The sequence below is a fragment of the Paramacrobiotus metropolitanus genome, unplaced genomic scaffold (genome assembly GCF_019649055.1).
Source record: "Paramacrobiotus metropolitanus isolate TYO unplaced genomic scaffold, Prichtersi_v1.0 Parri_scaffold0000018, whole genome shotgun sequence".
Classification (NCBI taxonomy): Eukaryota; Metazoa; Tardigrada; class Eutardigrada; order Parachela; family Macrobiotidae; genus Paramacrobiotus; species Paramacrobiotus metropolitanus.
The window spans coordinates 748,183-764,806 of NW_026570238.1; the positions used below are offsets into that span (position 1 = coordinate 748,183).

General features: G+C 40.8%; 5 protein-coding genes across 12 annotated transcripts; 2 read left to right on the plus strand and 3 right to left on the minus strand.

Moving 5' to 3' along the window:
• The first annotated feature begins 103 nt into the window (after positions 1-103).
• LOC129585871 (proton-coupled folate transporter-like) lies at positions 104-3,492 on the plus strand. 4 transcript variants are annotated; one of them, XR_008690071.1, is made up of 9 exons: positions 104-499; positions 649-942; positions 1,012-1,186; positions 1,354-1,638; positions 1,702-1,944; positions 2,091-2,174; positions 2,243-2,399; positions 2,455-2,676; positions 2,965-3,488. XR_008690071.1 is itself a non-coding variant. In XM_055478761.1 (8 exons), exons 1-8 carry the CDS (start codon positions 397-399, stop codon positions 2,609-2,611), a joined length of 1,440 nt encoding a protein of 479 aa, XP_055334736.1. In that variant the 5' UTR covers positions 104-396; the 3' UTR covers positions 2,612-3,492. The 4 variants fall into 4 exon arrangements, 2 of the variants coding, with proteins under 2 accessions (XP_055334736.1, XP_055334735.1); XR_008690072.1 differs by having other exon boundaries at positions 2,455-2,672; XM_055478761.1 differs by having other exon boundaries at positions 707-942; positions 2,455-3,492.
• On the minus strand, positions 2,792-6,944 carry LOC129585868 (solute carrier family 40 member 1-like). 4 transcript variants are annotated; one of them, XM_055478755.1, is made up of 9 exons: positions 6,561-6,944; positions 5,501-5,846; positions 5,015-5,082; positions 4,856-4,918; positions 4,576-4,744; positions 4,280-4,440; positions 4,049-4,118; positions 3,618-3,983; positions 2,792-3,532 (listed from the first exon to the last, which is right to left on the minus strand). In XM_055478755.1, exons 2-9 carry the CDS (start codon positions 5,844-5,846, stop codon positions 2,937-2,939), a joined length of 1,839 nt encoding a protein of 612 aa, XP_055334730.1. In that variant the 5' UTR covers positions 6,561-6,944; the 3' UTR covers positions 2,792-2,936. The 4 variants fall into 4 exon arrangements, with proteins under 4 accessions (XP_055334730.1, XP_055334728.1, XP_055334732.1 ...); XM_055478753.1 differs by having other exon boundaries at positions 5,486-5,846; XM_055478757.1 differs by lacking the exon at positions 4,856-4,918 and having other exon boundaries at positions 2,794-3,532.
• Positions 6,945-8,030: 1,086 nt separating this feature from the next.
• On the minus strand, positions 8,031-10,644 carry LOC129585751 (uncharacterized). The gene is made up of 3 exons (XM_055478580.1): positions 10,104-10,644; positions 9,379-9,939; positions 8,031-8,894 (listed from the first exon to the last, which is right to left on the minus strand). The coding sequence occupies exons 2-3, from the start codon at positions 9,604-9,606 to the stop codon at positions 8,463-8,465; spliced, it is 660 nt and encodes a 219-aa protein (XP_055334555.1). The 5' UTR covers positions 9,607-9,939; positions 10,104-10,644; the 3' UTR covers positions 8,031-8,462.
• Positions 10,645-11,314: 670 nt separating this feature from the next.
• LOC129585747 (serine/threonine-protein kinase PRP4 homolog) lies at positions 11,315-14,694 on the plus strand. Of its 2 annotated transcripts, XM_055478574.1 has the most exons (10): positions 11,315-11,465; positions 11,538-11,592; positions 11,673-12,095; positions 12,271-12,748; positions 12,854-12,947; positions 13,012-13,162; positions 13,246-13,383; positions 13,482-13,750; positions 13,846-14,084; positions 14,332-14,694. In XM_055478574.1, the coding sequence occupies exons 2-10, from the start codon at positions 11,543-11,545 to the stop codon at positions 14,530-14,532; spliced, it is 2,043 nt and encodes a 680-aa protein (XP_055334549.1). In that variant the 5' UTR covers positions 11,315-11,465; positions 11,538-11,542; the 3' UTR covers positions 14,533-14,694. The 2 variants fall into 2 exon arrangements, with proteins under 2 accessions (XP_055334549.1, XP_055334548.1); XM_055478573.1 differs by having other exon boundaries at positions 11,315-11,592.
• LOC129585753 (NADH dehydrogenase [ubiquinone] iron-sulfur protein 6, mitochondrial-like) lies at positions 14,487-16,470 on the minus strand. Its single transcript, XM_055478582.1, has 5 exons — positions 16,307-16,470; positions 15,885-16,224; positions 15,400-15,453; positions 14,940-15,062; positions 14,487-14,844 (listed from the first exon to the last, which is right to left on the minus strand). The coding sequence occupies exons 2-5, from the start codon at positions 16,083-16,085 to the stop codon at positions 14,773-14,775; spliced, it is 450 nt and encodes a 149-aa protein (XP_055334557.1). The 5' UTR covers positions 16,086-16,224; positions 16,307-16,470; the 3' UTR covers positions 14,487-14,772.
• Between the last annotated feature and the right edge of the window lie 154 nt (positions 16,471-16,624).

Consider the following 16,624-nt stretch of genomic DNA (forward strand, 5'->3'; position numbering starts at 1 on the left):
CAGTTGGCATGTAATGGGGAGACCCTTTCCCAAACCCTCGTAACGGATTGCTGTTTTATTCTCGTCCTGTTTGATAATGATAACTGACAGTTTTCATCGGTTTTTGAACGTAAAAAATTGATACCTTTTTAATTACTTTTGATACATTAACATTTTTTAGAACGATCTGATCTTTTGTGGTTTGGGAAAACTACATAAAGATATTTTGAGAAATTACTCACTTCTAGAGAAAAGGAAGCGATAAAATGTGTGACAACTTTCGTGTGATAAGTATTGCTTTCCCACTGCAATAACAACTCGAGTCTCCTGCAGACTTTGGACTGCATTTTAAAGTATTAATTTGGTCTTCAAGCTTGGAGCCCCGAACCTGTGCGGGCTTATAATGGCTTTCATCAGATGGAGAAACCTACTCGAAGGGATGACGATGCGTCGGGCTTTGCTGGAACCAGTGATTCTGCTGTATATGATTTCCATCTGGATGCAGTTCAATTTGTTCCAGGTACATACTTACTGTCAGCTGTTGAAGCAGAATATCTATATGTGGTAATACGGATTACCATTGTAAATACCAACACCGCGCAGGATTTATAGTGTCAGTATAACCTGGTATAACCTGATCTGTATTATTAGTTCTTGTTTTGAATGCAGACCCTTATCTATCGGAAAGTGTGCTTGAAGTTATATTCCAACGAGTCGTTCTGTGCAGATCTACTGCGAAATGAATCGGCTCATAAAGCGGAAGCCGCGGTGGCGCATGAAACGGCATCGAGTTTGTTGTTCTATTCCAATCTGTGCTTAACTATTCCGTCAATCCTGCTGCTGCCCTTCTTGGGAACATGGGGCGATAAATTCGGTCGAAAATTTCCTGCTATCCTTCCAGCTGTTGGGGCTTTGTTATCGGCAGTAAATTATGCCATATGCTCGGGGATCTCCAGCACACCGGTCAGTCGTTTTAATCTAACAGTATAAGGATCGGATGTCATTTTCTTTACGATTTCAGTACCGTTTTAGGTGGAATTGCTGTTGTTGTCAAACTTCTTTCAAGGCATAACCGGCGGCTTTACGGGATGCATAATGGCTGTTTCCAGCTGGGCGTCGCACATATCGTCACTTAAAGTTCGTACATCTCGTCTTGGATGTCTGGAATTCGCCAATTTGCTCGGGACTTCGATTGCCCCTGCGATCGGTATGAGGAATACATTTAAATAGCGAGCTTTAAGAAAATTTAAGTGATAACTTCAACTCCCGGTTGCAACTTACATAAAACTAGAATTGTTGATGACAACGCCGTCATTTACCGCTGTCCACTGACATTGTCAGTTAATCATGATTAATTCAGTGATGCGCTTATAGGTGGTGCGATTGCTTCAGCGACATACGGCGGATATCCCTTAGCGTTTGCTTTGGCGGGGTCTCTTAATATCATTTTGACCCTGTATGTTATATTCTTCTTGCAAGAACCGGAACGTCAGCATGAACATAAGGGTGGAATACGGCAGAATTGCCGAACGATGTGGAGTCTGGAATTTTTGAAGGACATGTATGGTTTATTACGCTGGATTTATATTGAACAACGCGCTCGGTTGTGCATTGTGGTGGCAGCGTTCGCATTAATGTGCACCTGGACATTGTCAACCGGTATGTAGAAATTGGGCCGGTTTTTACATTTGTGGTGGATTCAGTGCACAAGTGTCTTTGCAGGGACGAATGAAATCCGCTATTTGTACATTCGGACGCTGAATCTTAACTGGGAAACGTTGGAATACAATCTGTTTTCGGCTGAGGACGCGTTTATTCGTGGATTGACTCTGATAACGGTGTTGCCCCTTCTCAAGATGCTTTTTCACGTTCGGGATTTCATCATTATTGTTTTGGGATTTATCTCCAAAATCGCGATGTTTATCATATATGCGACGAGTGTCAACAGCGTTATGATATTTCTCGGTAACCTTCTCTTCAGCATAATTCGTTGATAAATGCGATACAAGAAATATGCATGTATATCTTGTATCGCATGTATAGATATAAATATCTTGTAGCGTGTCTTGAAAGTCTTAATTGTAATACTCGACTGTGTTACTTTGTTTCAGCTGTTGTTGCTGGATTTCTCGCGGCTGCAGTATCTGCATGCGGGCGCTCGATATGCTCAAGAAATATACACCGAGATGACCAAGGTAACTGTTTTGGCAGTGTCTGCTACTTTCAGCTCTGTTTACTTAATTTGAAATGGAAACCGTTTCAGGAAAGCTTTTTGGCATCCTGGGAATTTTGGAAAATTTAAGTTCGTTACTGGGATCTTTAATCTTCCAAAATGTATACACGGCCACTCGGGAATGGTATCCTGGTTTCTCATACGCCCTTGCGGCGGGACTGCTCGTTATACCTGGCTCAGTTATCATGTAAGGCCGTGTCGCAGTTCAAAAGGTCTTGTATTTTAGCAGTTGTTTTAAACAGGTTTTGTTACCGTACGCTGCGAGAATATGATGCAAGAGCCGAAAACGAGCACAGTGCGCTGATTGACGAAGAACAGTTTGTGGATGATCCAGTTTCAGCAGCGTCTGTTGAGGATCTTGATTTTGAACCTTCGCGAACAGCGTCGGTGACGGTATAACGGATTCGGATTAGTTTGCTTAAGGGACCAGATCTAAAATGTTGTGATATTAGGATTTGACGTAGGTCTGTGATTGGCTTCGACTTTCCGTTAACAGTTGTGATTAATTTTCTTTTGCTCAAGTCTTAATTTTGCGATTTCTAACTACAATAATGATAATGACAATTAAATTTACGAAATTGCATTTGCGAAAGAAAGGAGTTAATTGCTTATTGCGGGAGTAATCTTCGCCATACATTGACTGTTGAGTAAATGTTGCACACAAGAAAGAGGAAAGCAGAACTGCACCGCGTAGATTTCTTACTCACACTGCTTACTGCAATGTTCACTGCTTCACTGATTTTCTTTTGCAGTAACTAAGAAAAAATAAGTACCCGATGGTACTGAATGCCTGTGATGCAATAATTAAATAACCGAAGACCTGTGGCCATGCCAGGAACAGTGCAAGAAGATATTTCAGCCGATTCATGAGCTTCTTCAGCGAATAATGTACAGCGCAGAAGATGCCACGCTCTTTGGCCTGAATATTTTCCAAAATGATCTGAGACCCCGCCAGGTCAATCATCCAGAATGCTAATCTTCCAACCGTTAAAGCTGCGGAGAATACCGCTAGCGACGTCATGATTGGCGAAGTTGCAGGAGTAACGTCGGGGACTGCTGTCGTATAGTTTAGGGCGTAAGTTTCGTTCACTTCTCGAATAAAAAAGTACGGATCGAATGGACTTCCGGGCATCCAGTTGGAACTAACGGCAACCAGGCCGCACATCATGTGCACAAGCATAGATGCGAGGGTCACCGCTTCGAGTGACAGAATTTCGCGCGCTTTGGGAAACAGAAATGTACTGAAAATTCCTGTTAAAGCGTCTCCACCGGCTAATAAGGCGACTACAGTGTTTGAAAATCCTTGTTGAATGGCATATCCTGTCGAAAATTAAAGTCATACCATGGTTAAAAAAATCAAGCAACATATAAGTACACATATTTATTTTTTTTTAAATTCTCTCACCACTTGTTACTCCTGAGAACATCAAAACCGTAGCTTCTAAAAAGGCAACAGAAATCGCGGCTGTGCTGACCCGACTAGCTGCGAAAGTGCCCCATCCGTAAAAAATAACCCGGCAGGAATTGCAAGCTCTGACTAGTACACTTTTCTGCTTTTTGCGTTTTTGTTCCAGTGGTTTGAGCATAAGATCTTGTGCTAGAATCCATACTCTTTTGAGCGTAAAATATTCCGCAAAGATGGATAGGAAGCTCCACATCCCAATAAACAGAGCGCAGACATCCTTGCCAGCAAAGGTCATCACTTGTGCCATAACCAGTGGACACACTACGTTGGTAATCAGTTCTATCCGTCGTACTGCAGAAATAATAACTACAAAATGTCCTAGACATGTTATATCAGAGTTCGCCAATGACGTTTTGATCGTCGATGCCTGCCTGCCAGTCTTGCTTTATTATCGCCGGCAATAACTCCTACCCAGTCTTTTTCCAAAACCACAACGCTACCCTGAAATAGTTAATTTTGTACAGTTAAAATTGTTACTTGCTGTTGATTGTTACTTTTTAATTTGTAATATATTGATTTCTGTTAATGGTCAAGGCCTAACACAACGTATTAATTTCCGGTGCATTCTGCACAATTGCACATTAAAAGTAATACTTACTTACCGCATAAAATATATTGGCTGAAAAGCTTAAGAGCATAAGAAAAGCTATGCATATAAATAAGCCTCCGTTTGACAACAAGTTCTGGAATCGGATGGTTCCGGCTAGAAGAAACGCGGCAGCAGCAATTAATCCGTTTTGGAAAATGGTAATCGCTTTTGCAGCTGCAACTCAGAACAGTATTGCAAGTTAGAACTTAGAAGTAGAAGCGTTAAATCAATGACAACAACTACTGCTTAATTTCTAAAACGCACGATTATAAAATAGAGATAATTATGTCAACAGATCAGTGAGAATACCCTTAAGGCGGGATGTCTGATCCACCCAGTCACCCATTAACGGACCAAATACGATTGTCGATGCTCCTGAACAGAATCCATAAAGAGCGGGAAGAAATAATGCCGGCATAGGATGGCGATGGAGTTCCAGCAATAAAATAGGGATGCTAAAAATCCACATGCGATCACCCTATACATATTCGTCCTTTGTTAGAAGTCAACGATAATATATAATAGCGATGTCTAATGAACCTCTGTATCGTTTCGTTTGTAAAATTGGATTAATAGCACGGCTCATAACCTGATGTGGTAGTGCGCGCGCGCAGTACGAGTATGTGCGTGCCTTGTACGAGCATGGTACACGCTGTTAAAAAACAAAAAGTTAAAAAAATAATTAACCACAGATACATACAATTTTGTGGTACACTACTGTATTATTTTAAGGAACTACTGTACTTACCCAAGCCTGTAAAAACTTTCCACAATACAAAACCACTGCCGGATCATCAGTAAGTGTACCGAAAAAACCTGCGACAAAAAATTTTCTCGAATTACAACTTTTACAAGTATCCTGGCGTGCAATGGCAAAACGCCATAATTTGCTAAGAAAGCGGATTCCTATATTTCGCATGAAGCATTGGCTATAGAAGTATATGTGATCATAATATTACTTAGGTTAGTAATATGATGATGTGATCTATCGCTAGCGCTGATACAATATTAGAAAATTTGTTTTGACTCAAAATTCAATAATTCACCGTAATCAATTCGAATTATTTTAAGTTTTTGCTATTACAACCGTCCGTTTTCTTGGGTATTTGCCATTATTAGAATATCGTTCCAATATTACCTCCCTACAAATGCGTTATGTGTGGTAAATACTAATGGTAAGTACAGTTGCCAGTTATATATAGCAACGGCAATGGCCAACCTATAAGACCGGTACCGGTGTCCGATCGGTGGCCGACCGGGGGATCTTGGAGGTGATCCGCCGTACTCGCTGTTTCTTTATTCTCGCTGATATTTAAAAGTAGTCCATCATGTACAGCATGTTCGGGATCGTGATTTTCATCATGACTTCCATAATCGGAGGTAACTGTGTCAAGGGTGCTGTCCGAGGCAATTTTATTTATCCGAATCGAGAAATCTGAACTGCTTCCTGATGGCAATGCAGCGTAGGCGTTGGCCCCTTCGACTTCCCGCTCTTTGCGGTCGGATGGACAATTCTGTAGAACTACAGCGTCTGACGGAACTTCGGGTGTGCTGTACTGTTTCATCTTCGATTCCTTCATCTGAAACACCAACATATTTGTGACAAGCTATTTCATAATCCTGTATTCGCGGTCTTCACTAATCATTAGAACCTTCGCATTGTTAAAATTAACAACAAAACTGTAGCCAAAAACGACCTCAAACTGTACATAACGGTGCGTCCGTCTTTTTGTTGATTTTTAATATATGCACCATAATACTACTCGTAGTGACTCGTACATAGTACATAGAACACACGTGCAGAATTATATATAACCCATCTGAATTATTCTGAAGCAATGAAAGAAGGTTAGCCTAAAGCCCATAAACTGCTGTACCGCACTGTATAACGACTTTAATTAGGCAAAAGCCAATCGAATAAATAACAAAATAGCATGCTCGAGATCACTACTTATTAGTACTTATTAATTAAAAATTAAACTGCAAAAGTAACTGCCACATAATTTCTTGATTAATGGTAACATTCATAACATCTGATGTACATTAACAGAATGGTGGCCTCTGGTAAAAATGACTGCTTTTGGTTGTTTTTTGCGTGCATACGTCATATGGACGTCAGCTATAACAAAGGTCACATGGACGCTACATGCTACATAAAAAACTTCAAGATGAAGTTGCCGACCGTAACGCATTTGGGCGTATCATACATCTTTAAAATCAGAACATTTTGAAACTAACGATGGTCATGTGAGCAATTTTCTTTCATATTGCATCTTACGATTAGGTTACCACACCTGGAATGAACAATAGAAATTGCAGATCAGGGGTAAAACGGATGGCAGAAAGATAGACGTCTGAAGTTTTGCACATGGATACGGCGTTCAAAGACGCGACAGTATGTACTGTAAACAGTCGCTTAGATTGTGCGAAATCAATGACAGACTTTCTTGGACAAAAAACTCTACGAGTACTGTATCTCACGGGTTTTGCGTTGAAACTTGAAAGCATCAAGCAACTGGAAACCATCAGACTGAAACTGAAAGTGGCTGCGTGTAGAATAATATAAGGACCATAATAATATTATCTAAGGCGACATTTCAGTTCATATAACCAATGCGCATTTCTGTTCAGTAGGTTGCTGTAAATTCTACAGATTTCCAAAACTTTGGACAGCACTTGCTTGGTACATGCGAGCATGTTTTAATAAGATTATGTCTGTTTCGGATGGCGATGGTAAACTTTGATTTCCGTTCTCATGTCAATGACGTGCCATGCATTACTTTAGGTATAGAAGTATAGATATTCGTTGTAACTACCCGATTGAAATCTGTCGACCAAGTGGTAAATATCGGCAGTAAATACAATACTTGTGTTACCGTATACTAAAGAAAAAAATGTATGTTGGTCATCATTATTGCACATTTTTCACAACTCACCCTCAGGATTTAGCCTATAAAGCCCTAGGTCAATGCACATTCAATAAAGAGATATCTGTAAAAGTTTTTGTTATTAGTATATCGTACTGTTTCATGCAGCTGACTGGAGTATTTCGTCTAAACTGCTGCAATAAACTTTTGTGTTTAATGTGTATAAGTACTTTAAATGATAAAATTAATGAACTGGAAATACAACAACAAAATAAGAGTATTACATTAATTCGGAATGGAAAACAAATCGCCAGCAGCCGATAAATCGGAGAATTATAAAACTCTTGCAAATAAAGGTTTTATAAAATGTATCTTCATCTGATGATAGTACTACTAACAAACACCAACAAAACAAAAACAGTTTTAACAGGCTATAACAAGAAAATTTCCTCTAATTTCTCATGATCCGGTGTTGTGCCCATCACGCACATAGCGTTCCCTCTTTGAATCTGTGTGGAGATCCGCTGCCGGAAAAATTCCCTCGCCCGTGGTTGCCCGGTAGTGGCCGCGACGAGGTGTCCGTACATTAATTAATTTTTTACTCTACGTAGATCAAGATGTACATGATAATAATCACTACGAGCCGTGTTACGTAGTCTATGTATGCACAATGCATACTATGTGTAATGGGTCAAGACTCAAAATACAGGGCATCGGAAGTGTTTCTGGTCGTTCGCATGACTTCTGTAATTTGAAACATCCGACGATCAAAATTTATCCACACTTGACTCCATCTAACGTTTAAAGTTAGGTGAGGCACTGAGGTAGAAGACTAGAAGTCCATAAAATGCTAAGAAGTCCATGAAGTCTGCCAACACTCTGAAAAGCACAGCGTGAAATAATTTTATGACCTTTCTGGATACCGTACCCGCAACTATATATCTTGAATACACAATTCTCGCACACAAATAATTTCAAATTTCAGTTACGTACAAGTACACCGGTGATAACCTGATTGACATCCATAAATCTACTATCACAGTACTGTACGTAAACCAGTAGTGTGTTGCATGCTACTTCGCAGACCAGAAGTTTTTGTAAAAGGGTGCAAGCATCCTTAAACAACAGTATTTGTTCAACAATCGACCAAAACAAAACAAAATAATCACAATTACTTACATAAATAGCTATATGAACATGTATCCTATATACACAAAATTAATATAAACTGGCTGCGCAATGCAACAGGTACAATCGATAAACATAATGAGAACCATTTTCGGAAAATATCACATGTGGGTTTCGCAAAAAAAGCAAGGCAACCCAATTTCAGTCGAATTCAGCCAGTTCTTCCTCATCAGCATGAATTTGGAAATATTCTTTTTCCCCTCGACTACTTTTTCTCACATCTGAAGAAATCATGGAGCAAAGCTCCGTAGACAAAAGATCGTCGGGATTGCTTTGCGGGGAAGCAGAGGAACGCAGAGAATCGCTACGACGATGTCTCGGCGCAGGTAAACTCAAATCATCCTCATCGAGCTGCTGCATTAAGGCACGAATAGCTTGTGCACGCAGTTCCAATTCAACGAGCTCCATCTCCAACGGCTCCACGGTAGTAAGACAAGAATCTTTATTCAACTCAGAAACAACCGGTTCCCCACTTAAATCCATAATAATTTCACCAGAATCAAGATTTTGCCGCGATAAAGCAAGTGGTGCAACATACTCTTTCAGTGCAGGAACGGGAGATTCCTCCATGATCTGAAATTCAACCGCAGGTGATTAAGCGTGACAATTAAGCAAGCGATATGTATGAAGGCACCATTGAGATAAAGGCAAAAAAGTGAAAAAACAATCGCATGTATCGTCTAGCGATGCCCGACAATTCTATTCATTCCAGGGGGCACGGAAACAGCAAAATTCTATAATTATGTCGGTTAGCCTACGACTCTACCGTAACGAGAAAGCAGTAATTTATCGTTAATAACAGTGAGCAGGACTGCTGGAGTACTTCAAAAACTAAAATTAACCACTAAATACATAAATACTTCTACCGAACATACAATACATAGAAATAATAATAATATAAAATATCTATATATCTGTATTTTATGTATTATGTACAGTTTATGTTCTCTGTACATATGCAGCCGTCTGAGCCGTGTAGTTATACAAGTACTGTACTGTACAGCTGATCTACTCGCGATTTAGATTTACATGGCGCTAATAGGCTAAGATAGTGTACCTCGAGATTCACTAATTGGTTTTGATCCTCATTTTGCACTTCTTCGTCTGAATCATCAGTTCCAGAACTGGAAATCATGTCCAAACCATTAAGCACTGCTCGTGCCCGTTTGCGCGAAAATCCCTCTAGCTCGAAGGCACATTTTTCCTGCAATTCCTTGAGAGAAAACTCTCGCAGAACGGGTGGTATCATGCGCAGCAGAGTATCTTTTTTTATGCTGTTGAACATCTGTGCCACCAGTTCTTTGCGATCATTCAGGTAGTCGCCAATTGCGTACAGAGGCTTTTCAAGGTCAAGATCACTTCCACAACTGGAAGCACCGTCTATAGAATCTGCACCATTCCCTGGCTTTCCATCCTCTGATCTGCCTTTCTTTCGTGACGGTCCGGAGAGCGTGACGCGACCGTGCGATTATCGTGCGCGCTAGAATCATTATTACGCGTCGACCGACTGTGATCGGTTCGCGATTTGGAAGGCTCCTTGTGAACCTCTTTCTGCGGGCCTTTCTTTGCGCGGGGGCGGAATGGTTGAGTAGGGGCCATCCTTTAAAGGATGAGTAAGCTGCAAGCAGAATATTTTTATTGAACGGAATTCCCACAAACATCAAGCCGCCGTGCATAGTTGATCATTAAAACTGCTAAACGCAGAAGGCTAAAAGCTACTTGTAACTTGTCAGCTGTACTTTGATTTAAAATATGAACCATTCAGAACCATACATTACCTACCGTATTGTCATGGCCGAAGAAATGAACCCATTAAAAACAGGAGCAAATTTTGAGCAATTCTCCAACGATCAGCGGGAAAAATATTTCGCGAGGATATCAAAAAGACAATATTAACGAAAAACTCCTTCGGAACGCTTCCTACGGAAGCCTTACGCAGGCGCGTGGATTGATTAAGAATAAATGCGACAAAAACCAAAATACTGCAGCCGTGCAAGAGAATTTGTTATTAGCGTAATGAAAATTTGAATTTCATTGATGCTAGTCAAATCGGAACAATGCGTTATCTGCGACTCTGCGTACGAGTTGTCCAAATTAATCTAACGTGGAATTTCTAGAATTTGGGAATGTCTGAACTATTCTGATGTACAGCAATACGTTTTCTTGACCTGCATTCCTTTTCATTTCATATTCTCCTGCTCAGCCTGGACACTGCATTCTTGTCCTGGGAAACGAGCAATTAAGTGTTCTAGTTCAATGATTTTTTTCTGAGCGCCGATACATAGAATGGAGAATGAGGGAAGTCATCCACTGATACTGCTGTTGGAATACCGACAGTCTATAGTTCAGCTTTGCGATACATGTGCACTGTACTGTACATGTATCGCAAAGATATGTACAGTGTACTCTGTCGGATTCCCATTCGAAGAGATGCTGTACCAGTACATTGTACAGCATCTCTTCGAATGGGAATCCGACAGAGAATCGGCAACTGAACAGGCAGGATTGAGGCTAACCTTTAGTGTCCTTTACTTTCCATCTTTTCCCCGTTAGAGGATAGACAGACGCAAAAGCTCAGAACAGAGAGAATCTTCCTGACCTTTCAGTAACCTTTCAGTTACACGTTGGATCCTATACTAATATAATATATAGACAGACTACGTCTGCCATATGTTATATTAGGCTTGCCCGTTTCAACCGTGCAGCGCCTGCGTAAAAATAGTTGAATTTAGAATGGCAGCTCTGAATCTCTGATTGATTGTTACAGACACAGTAGTACGGTACAAGGCTGCAGCTGTTCCAGTTTCCTTAGATAGTAACTAGGGGGCGAGGTTTGTTATGCTTGCGTTGCGTTTGTTATGCTTCTCAAATCTCAACACAGGCAACACTCAAGTTGACTCAACACTCAACAGCATCTACCTCGCGTGGAGCATAAGCAAAATGTGCGTCTTATACTACTGTACAGCAAACCACGAGTATGGTGTGTGACCGTAGCATGGTAAGTAATAAAATTTCAGTCTGACTGTTTGACCTTTTTTAAGAGTTGAGAATTCTTTAAAATTTCAGTCTAGGAGTGATATTGATTCGGTAATTCCGCAGTGTATTCTGCTTCCAGTATTCCTTAGTTACAGGATAAGGATTCAGGTTTGGCTTCGTAGCATAGCGCCAGATACTTACGGAGAGCAAAGAATACGATTCAGTGTAGTCCTGTTATAGAGACAATGTCGACCAGGGTGAAAGCCACAGATTCCATCAGCGGAGTGAAATCGAGGTAAGCTTATGGAGATTTTATCAGTTAATTGTTATCTAGAAACTACCGACATTAATCACATTATTCTAAATGTTTTGCAGCTCTTCCCGATCAGCTAGGGATCTGGAGAGCTCGAGGAAGACCACTCGTGAACGGCGGAGTAGATCACGCAGCGCTGATAGAACTGTTCGTAAACAGCATCAGTCAAGTAGTCACGATCATAATTCAGTCTCTCGCAATGCCTCCCATTCTCGTATTAGGGAAGTATCATCCTCCACTAATGATCCAAAAAGACGCAAACGTAGTCGTACCCGTTCCCGGGAACGAGCTGCGGATAAGAAGGGACGGAACGAAAAGGAGCGTTCCTCGCAGTCGACCAGAGCACACGACCACTCTAGGTACAGCGATCGCCACCGCTCTGATAGAGACGCTTCATCGAAGCATTCGTCGGATAAACGGGATAAAAAACTTGACAATGGGAAGATAGTGTCCCACGGGAAGGATTCTAAAAAACCGAAGGAAGAGTAAGTGAAACAACACCAAACATTAATTTTATCGATTAATAGAATTTGGTACTAATTTTATTTAGAACGAATAATTACTGTTCTAGTTTAACAAATTTTGCATTTAATAGACAAGCTGAAGCCTGACACTATAACGCGTAAAATTCGAACTGAAGGAGTATGTTTTTTTCCCCAGGGCAGTTGATTTAGTCGATGAAGAAGAGGACGAAGAGGCAGTAATTGAGCGTCGGCGACGTGAGCGCGAACTGCTCTTGTCCAAATTGAATAAAGAATCCCGTGACACCCCATCATCAGAGCCATCTCAGCCCCCCGTTATCCACAATAAAATCCTCTCTCAGGTGACTCGTTCTTATGACTCGGTATCACGTGAACCTTCTCCTGCATCCAGTCTTAGCAAGAGCCTAGCCGACTCCCTGGATGCTGATTTCCAAGTGCACGATAGTCCGGACGAGGATTGGGAGGACGGATTGCGCGATAAGTTGCGACATGTGGACCAGAAGGATCTGGATCAAGCAGGTCAGGATCAGCAGTTAGCGGCCGAATTGGACCAGGTTGGAGAGTGGCGGAAGCGTATCGCTAAGGGTTTGGTTGCCCCACAGAAGCAGAATATCGATATGTTCTCCGAATCGGATATGTTTTCGGAGGACTATCAGGTCAGAATTGTGTAATTTACAGTCTAGCTTGAATTTGACATAACTTTTAGAGTCGAATAAAAATTTGAATTGCTGCACTGGTTTATTAGTTTTTAATGTTTGCAGAATTCCGGTACAACAGCTGATATGGCTAATGGAAGTGGAAAGAACGAAAACTCGACTCTGGCTGATAACTGGGATGATGCCGAAGGCTACTATCGTAAGAGAGTTTTTTCATGTTATTCGCTGGTTTATTGTTGATACGGGCATGTTCGGCCTATTAGGAGTCAGAGTCGGTGAACTTCTGGATGGACGGTACCAGGTGTTCGGTTATACTGGTCAAGGAGTGTTCAGTAATGTTGTTCGCGCACGGGACACTGCTCGCGGTAAAGATGACCAGGTGGCCATTAAGATCATCCGCAACAACGAGATTATGTAAGTTGTGCAGCGCAATATGCATTGGCTTGCTGTTCGTTTGAAACGTTGAAGTCGTCAATTTATTGTGCTAATTTTTGCAGGCATAAAACCGGGCTAAGAGAACTGGAATTTCTGAGAAAACTGAATGATGCTGACCGGGAAGATAAGTTCCATATCATGCGACTGCATCGGAGCTTTTTTCACAAGAAGCATTTGTGTCTCGTATGTGAACCCTTAAAGTGAGTGTCATTAGAATAATTATTTCGATTCAAAACGCATTTATTTCCATACGACATCTGGCGATGGAATTTTATATTTTAAAGCGGTTCTTTTGCAGTATGAATTTGAGAGAAGTCTTGAAGAAGTTTGGACGAAACGTCGGACTCCACGTTAAAGCTGTTCGTTCCTACAGTCAGCAACTGATTTTGGCACTGAAAATGCTGAAGCGTTGCAATATTCTGCATGCCGATATAAAGCCTGACAATATTTTAGTGAACGAGAGCAAACTCGTGGTCAAGTTGTGTGACTACGGCTCAGCGTCCTACGCTCATGAATGCGAAATCACACCTTACCTGGTCAGTCGATTCTACCGTGCACCGGAAATCAGTAAGCCCAGTTTTTCTGTCAGTTTTGTTCGTGCAAGTTTCGTTTCGGTAATTTTTGATTCTTCATCTTTTGTAACTGCTATTGGTGTGTTACAGTTCTCGGATGCCCGTATGATTTCGGAATTGACATGTGGAGTACCGCCACCACTATTTTTGAGTTGTACACTGGTCGAATATTGTTTCCCGGCAAAAGCAACAATCAGATGTTAAAATTGATGATGGATGTGAAGGGAAAGATCCCCAATCGGGTTATCCGCAAAGGCACTCTAAGAGAAGCTCATTTCGATTCTAACGGAAATTTCCTGTATGCGGATTTGGATTTGGTTACTCAAAAGGTAAAGTGGTTTACGAATAAATAATAATAAAGTATTATAGTGTAGATATGTACGGACTCAGTAGCCCGTTGGCTTGCTGTGATACATATTGTCGGTGACTCGGTAGTTCCATGTTACGATGCTGTACTTATTGAAATCAACATAGCGAACTTACTGCTACGGTGCTTCCTGTCTCGTTTGTAAATCGTTATTAGAATTGATTAGATCAACTTTGTTCGATAATATACCAAAGTTCTGCACGTTTCAGGAGAAGATTCGCGTGGTCACCAACATCCAACCAACTATTGACCTTCTGAAAGAACTAGTCGGATCTCAACATCTACCAGAAGATCAGTACAAAAAAGTGAGCCAACTGCGCGACTTGTTGGATAAAATGTTGGGATTGGATCCCTTAAAACGGATTTCCTTGAGTGATGCTTTGTCTCATCCTTTTATTCAAGATAGATAACTCTGTATCACTGCAGTCTGTAGTTATGTACAGTTCTAAACCCAAAGAATTTGTAAATGCGCAAATTTGGCATTATTATGCCTTTCATGTTTCGTTAATACATCTCACCGACTGGCTTTCCTGCACACTATCTACGCTTAAAATAAAACTCGGTGCACGTTACGTATGTGAAAGCGAAACAGAATATAGCAGGCTAAACCGCTATTGCACAACTGACAGGCTGGGAGCATCCACTCCCGATTAATGATGATGGTCTTCGCTTTTGAAAAATCGCAGTCCACAGTAACCGCAAGCGTGGTTTCCCGGTTTATCCTGTAAAACAGCGTCTGTTAACGGAACTCGAAGAAGAAACCAAGCTGAAAATTCACAGTGCTAACACCAACATGCTGTTTAACAAAACAACTTACAACATTAATGTACACTTTAGGATGGCCTAAAGGTCCGCCACCACCGTCACAAAATGTACGTGATCCATGAACTGGCGTAGGAGGCACCTCGTGAATTAAATCTATGGCCCGACGCGTGTTAACCTGTCGAAAAAATTTTTTTCATGAACTGAAACAGTCGTCCACCGCTTCAACATTAGTTCATCAGGATGATAACAGCCTCACTTAGTATTGATAATAGCAATAAACCGTGATCAATAATATAAGTACTTACTGTAACTACCCCAGATGGTAGAGTAAAATATAGATAATATATATAAATATATTACGGTGAACGGTAGTACGAGTACCAATAATAAGTACGGTACGAGTTATTTATACCGCTAGCGGAAATGTCTAGTTCCTACTAGAAAATGGAAATGCACCACTTTTTAAAATTTACTTTTTTATTAGTATATTTTACACACAATTTTACTCTCACCAGTTTTGGGAAATTAACGAACCGGACCAGTCTGTAATCGCCTTTGTCCCACTTCTGCAATGAGACATAAAACATAAATTTTTAATGCAAGTTTATTACACGAAATATGAGAACTGCGCTGTTGTTGCGGATCTCAGCAGCGAAAGGATGCGTTATAGACCTTAATTTTGCAGTAATATTGTAATAAGTTATAAAACCACAAAAAAAATTGAGATATTTCCATTCGCACCCGTTTCAAAACGTGGCTGTCAAAAGTAAAACGATTCCATAGGCGCAAAGGGTAAATCAGTAAGTAAATGGTCACGCATTAATTTCTAACAAAAACTACTTAAAGAGCTTTCGGACATAGACTCCTGGAAAATATGGGAATGCGTCGATAATAATAAAATATCCAAAAGAAAACTCCTAATGATAAAACGTAAACCACACCAGATCAAAATTTAAAGACACCATAAATGCCAACTTGAACAAAGATTTCACAGCACCTGTCCTGTATGTGTCTTTACGTCTTCCAGCAACTCTTCTGGAGCCTTATTTTTTGTTAGGTCAATGCGATCTTTATCCTGCAGTGCAATTGTGGTAGGGGCCTCCGGAATCACTGTGGTAGAAACATCCGATTTCGAGCGAACTGCGGGCGCAGTGAAAAACCGCGGTTTGAAAAGAGATGCTGCTCGCCCACCAAACATGATTACAGATTGCTTTCGCCAATTATGCCGAAGGAATAATGACTGGTGTTAGCCTGGTAATGAAGGAGCGAGTCCACAACGAAAAGTACACTGAAAACTTCCTGCTTCCACCCAGCTCCCGCTTGAGAAATCAGTCAAACTGTCAAAGGATAATATCATAAAATTCATAATACGTGTAGACGTAAATTATGTTAGTAACCTGGATGCGTGCCCATACATACCATATTACAGTTCCAACATAAAACTAAGTCCTTTCTATTCAAGAACTCATAATTATCTCATTCATAAACTTATTTCAACGTAATCCCATGAAATTTTTCATTTTTACTTTAGTAACTGTTTAGTCACTTTAGTGTTTACGTTTTAAGTTTTAAATGATTTTATTATTTTTGTAGCTTTTCCCCAGGCAATAGGCATATGCTGTGGAAGGTGCGCTAGTTGCGTACGACTACGTCATTGTCAACCTTTGGCATACCGTATTTATATGTAAAGTTAAAGTACTATTCGCCGCCATTCGGTTGTCCCCCGGGTTGCCCGAC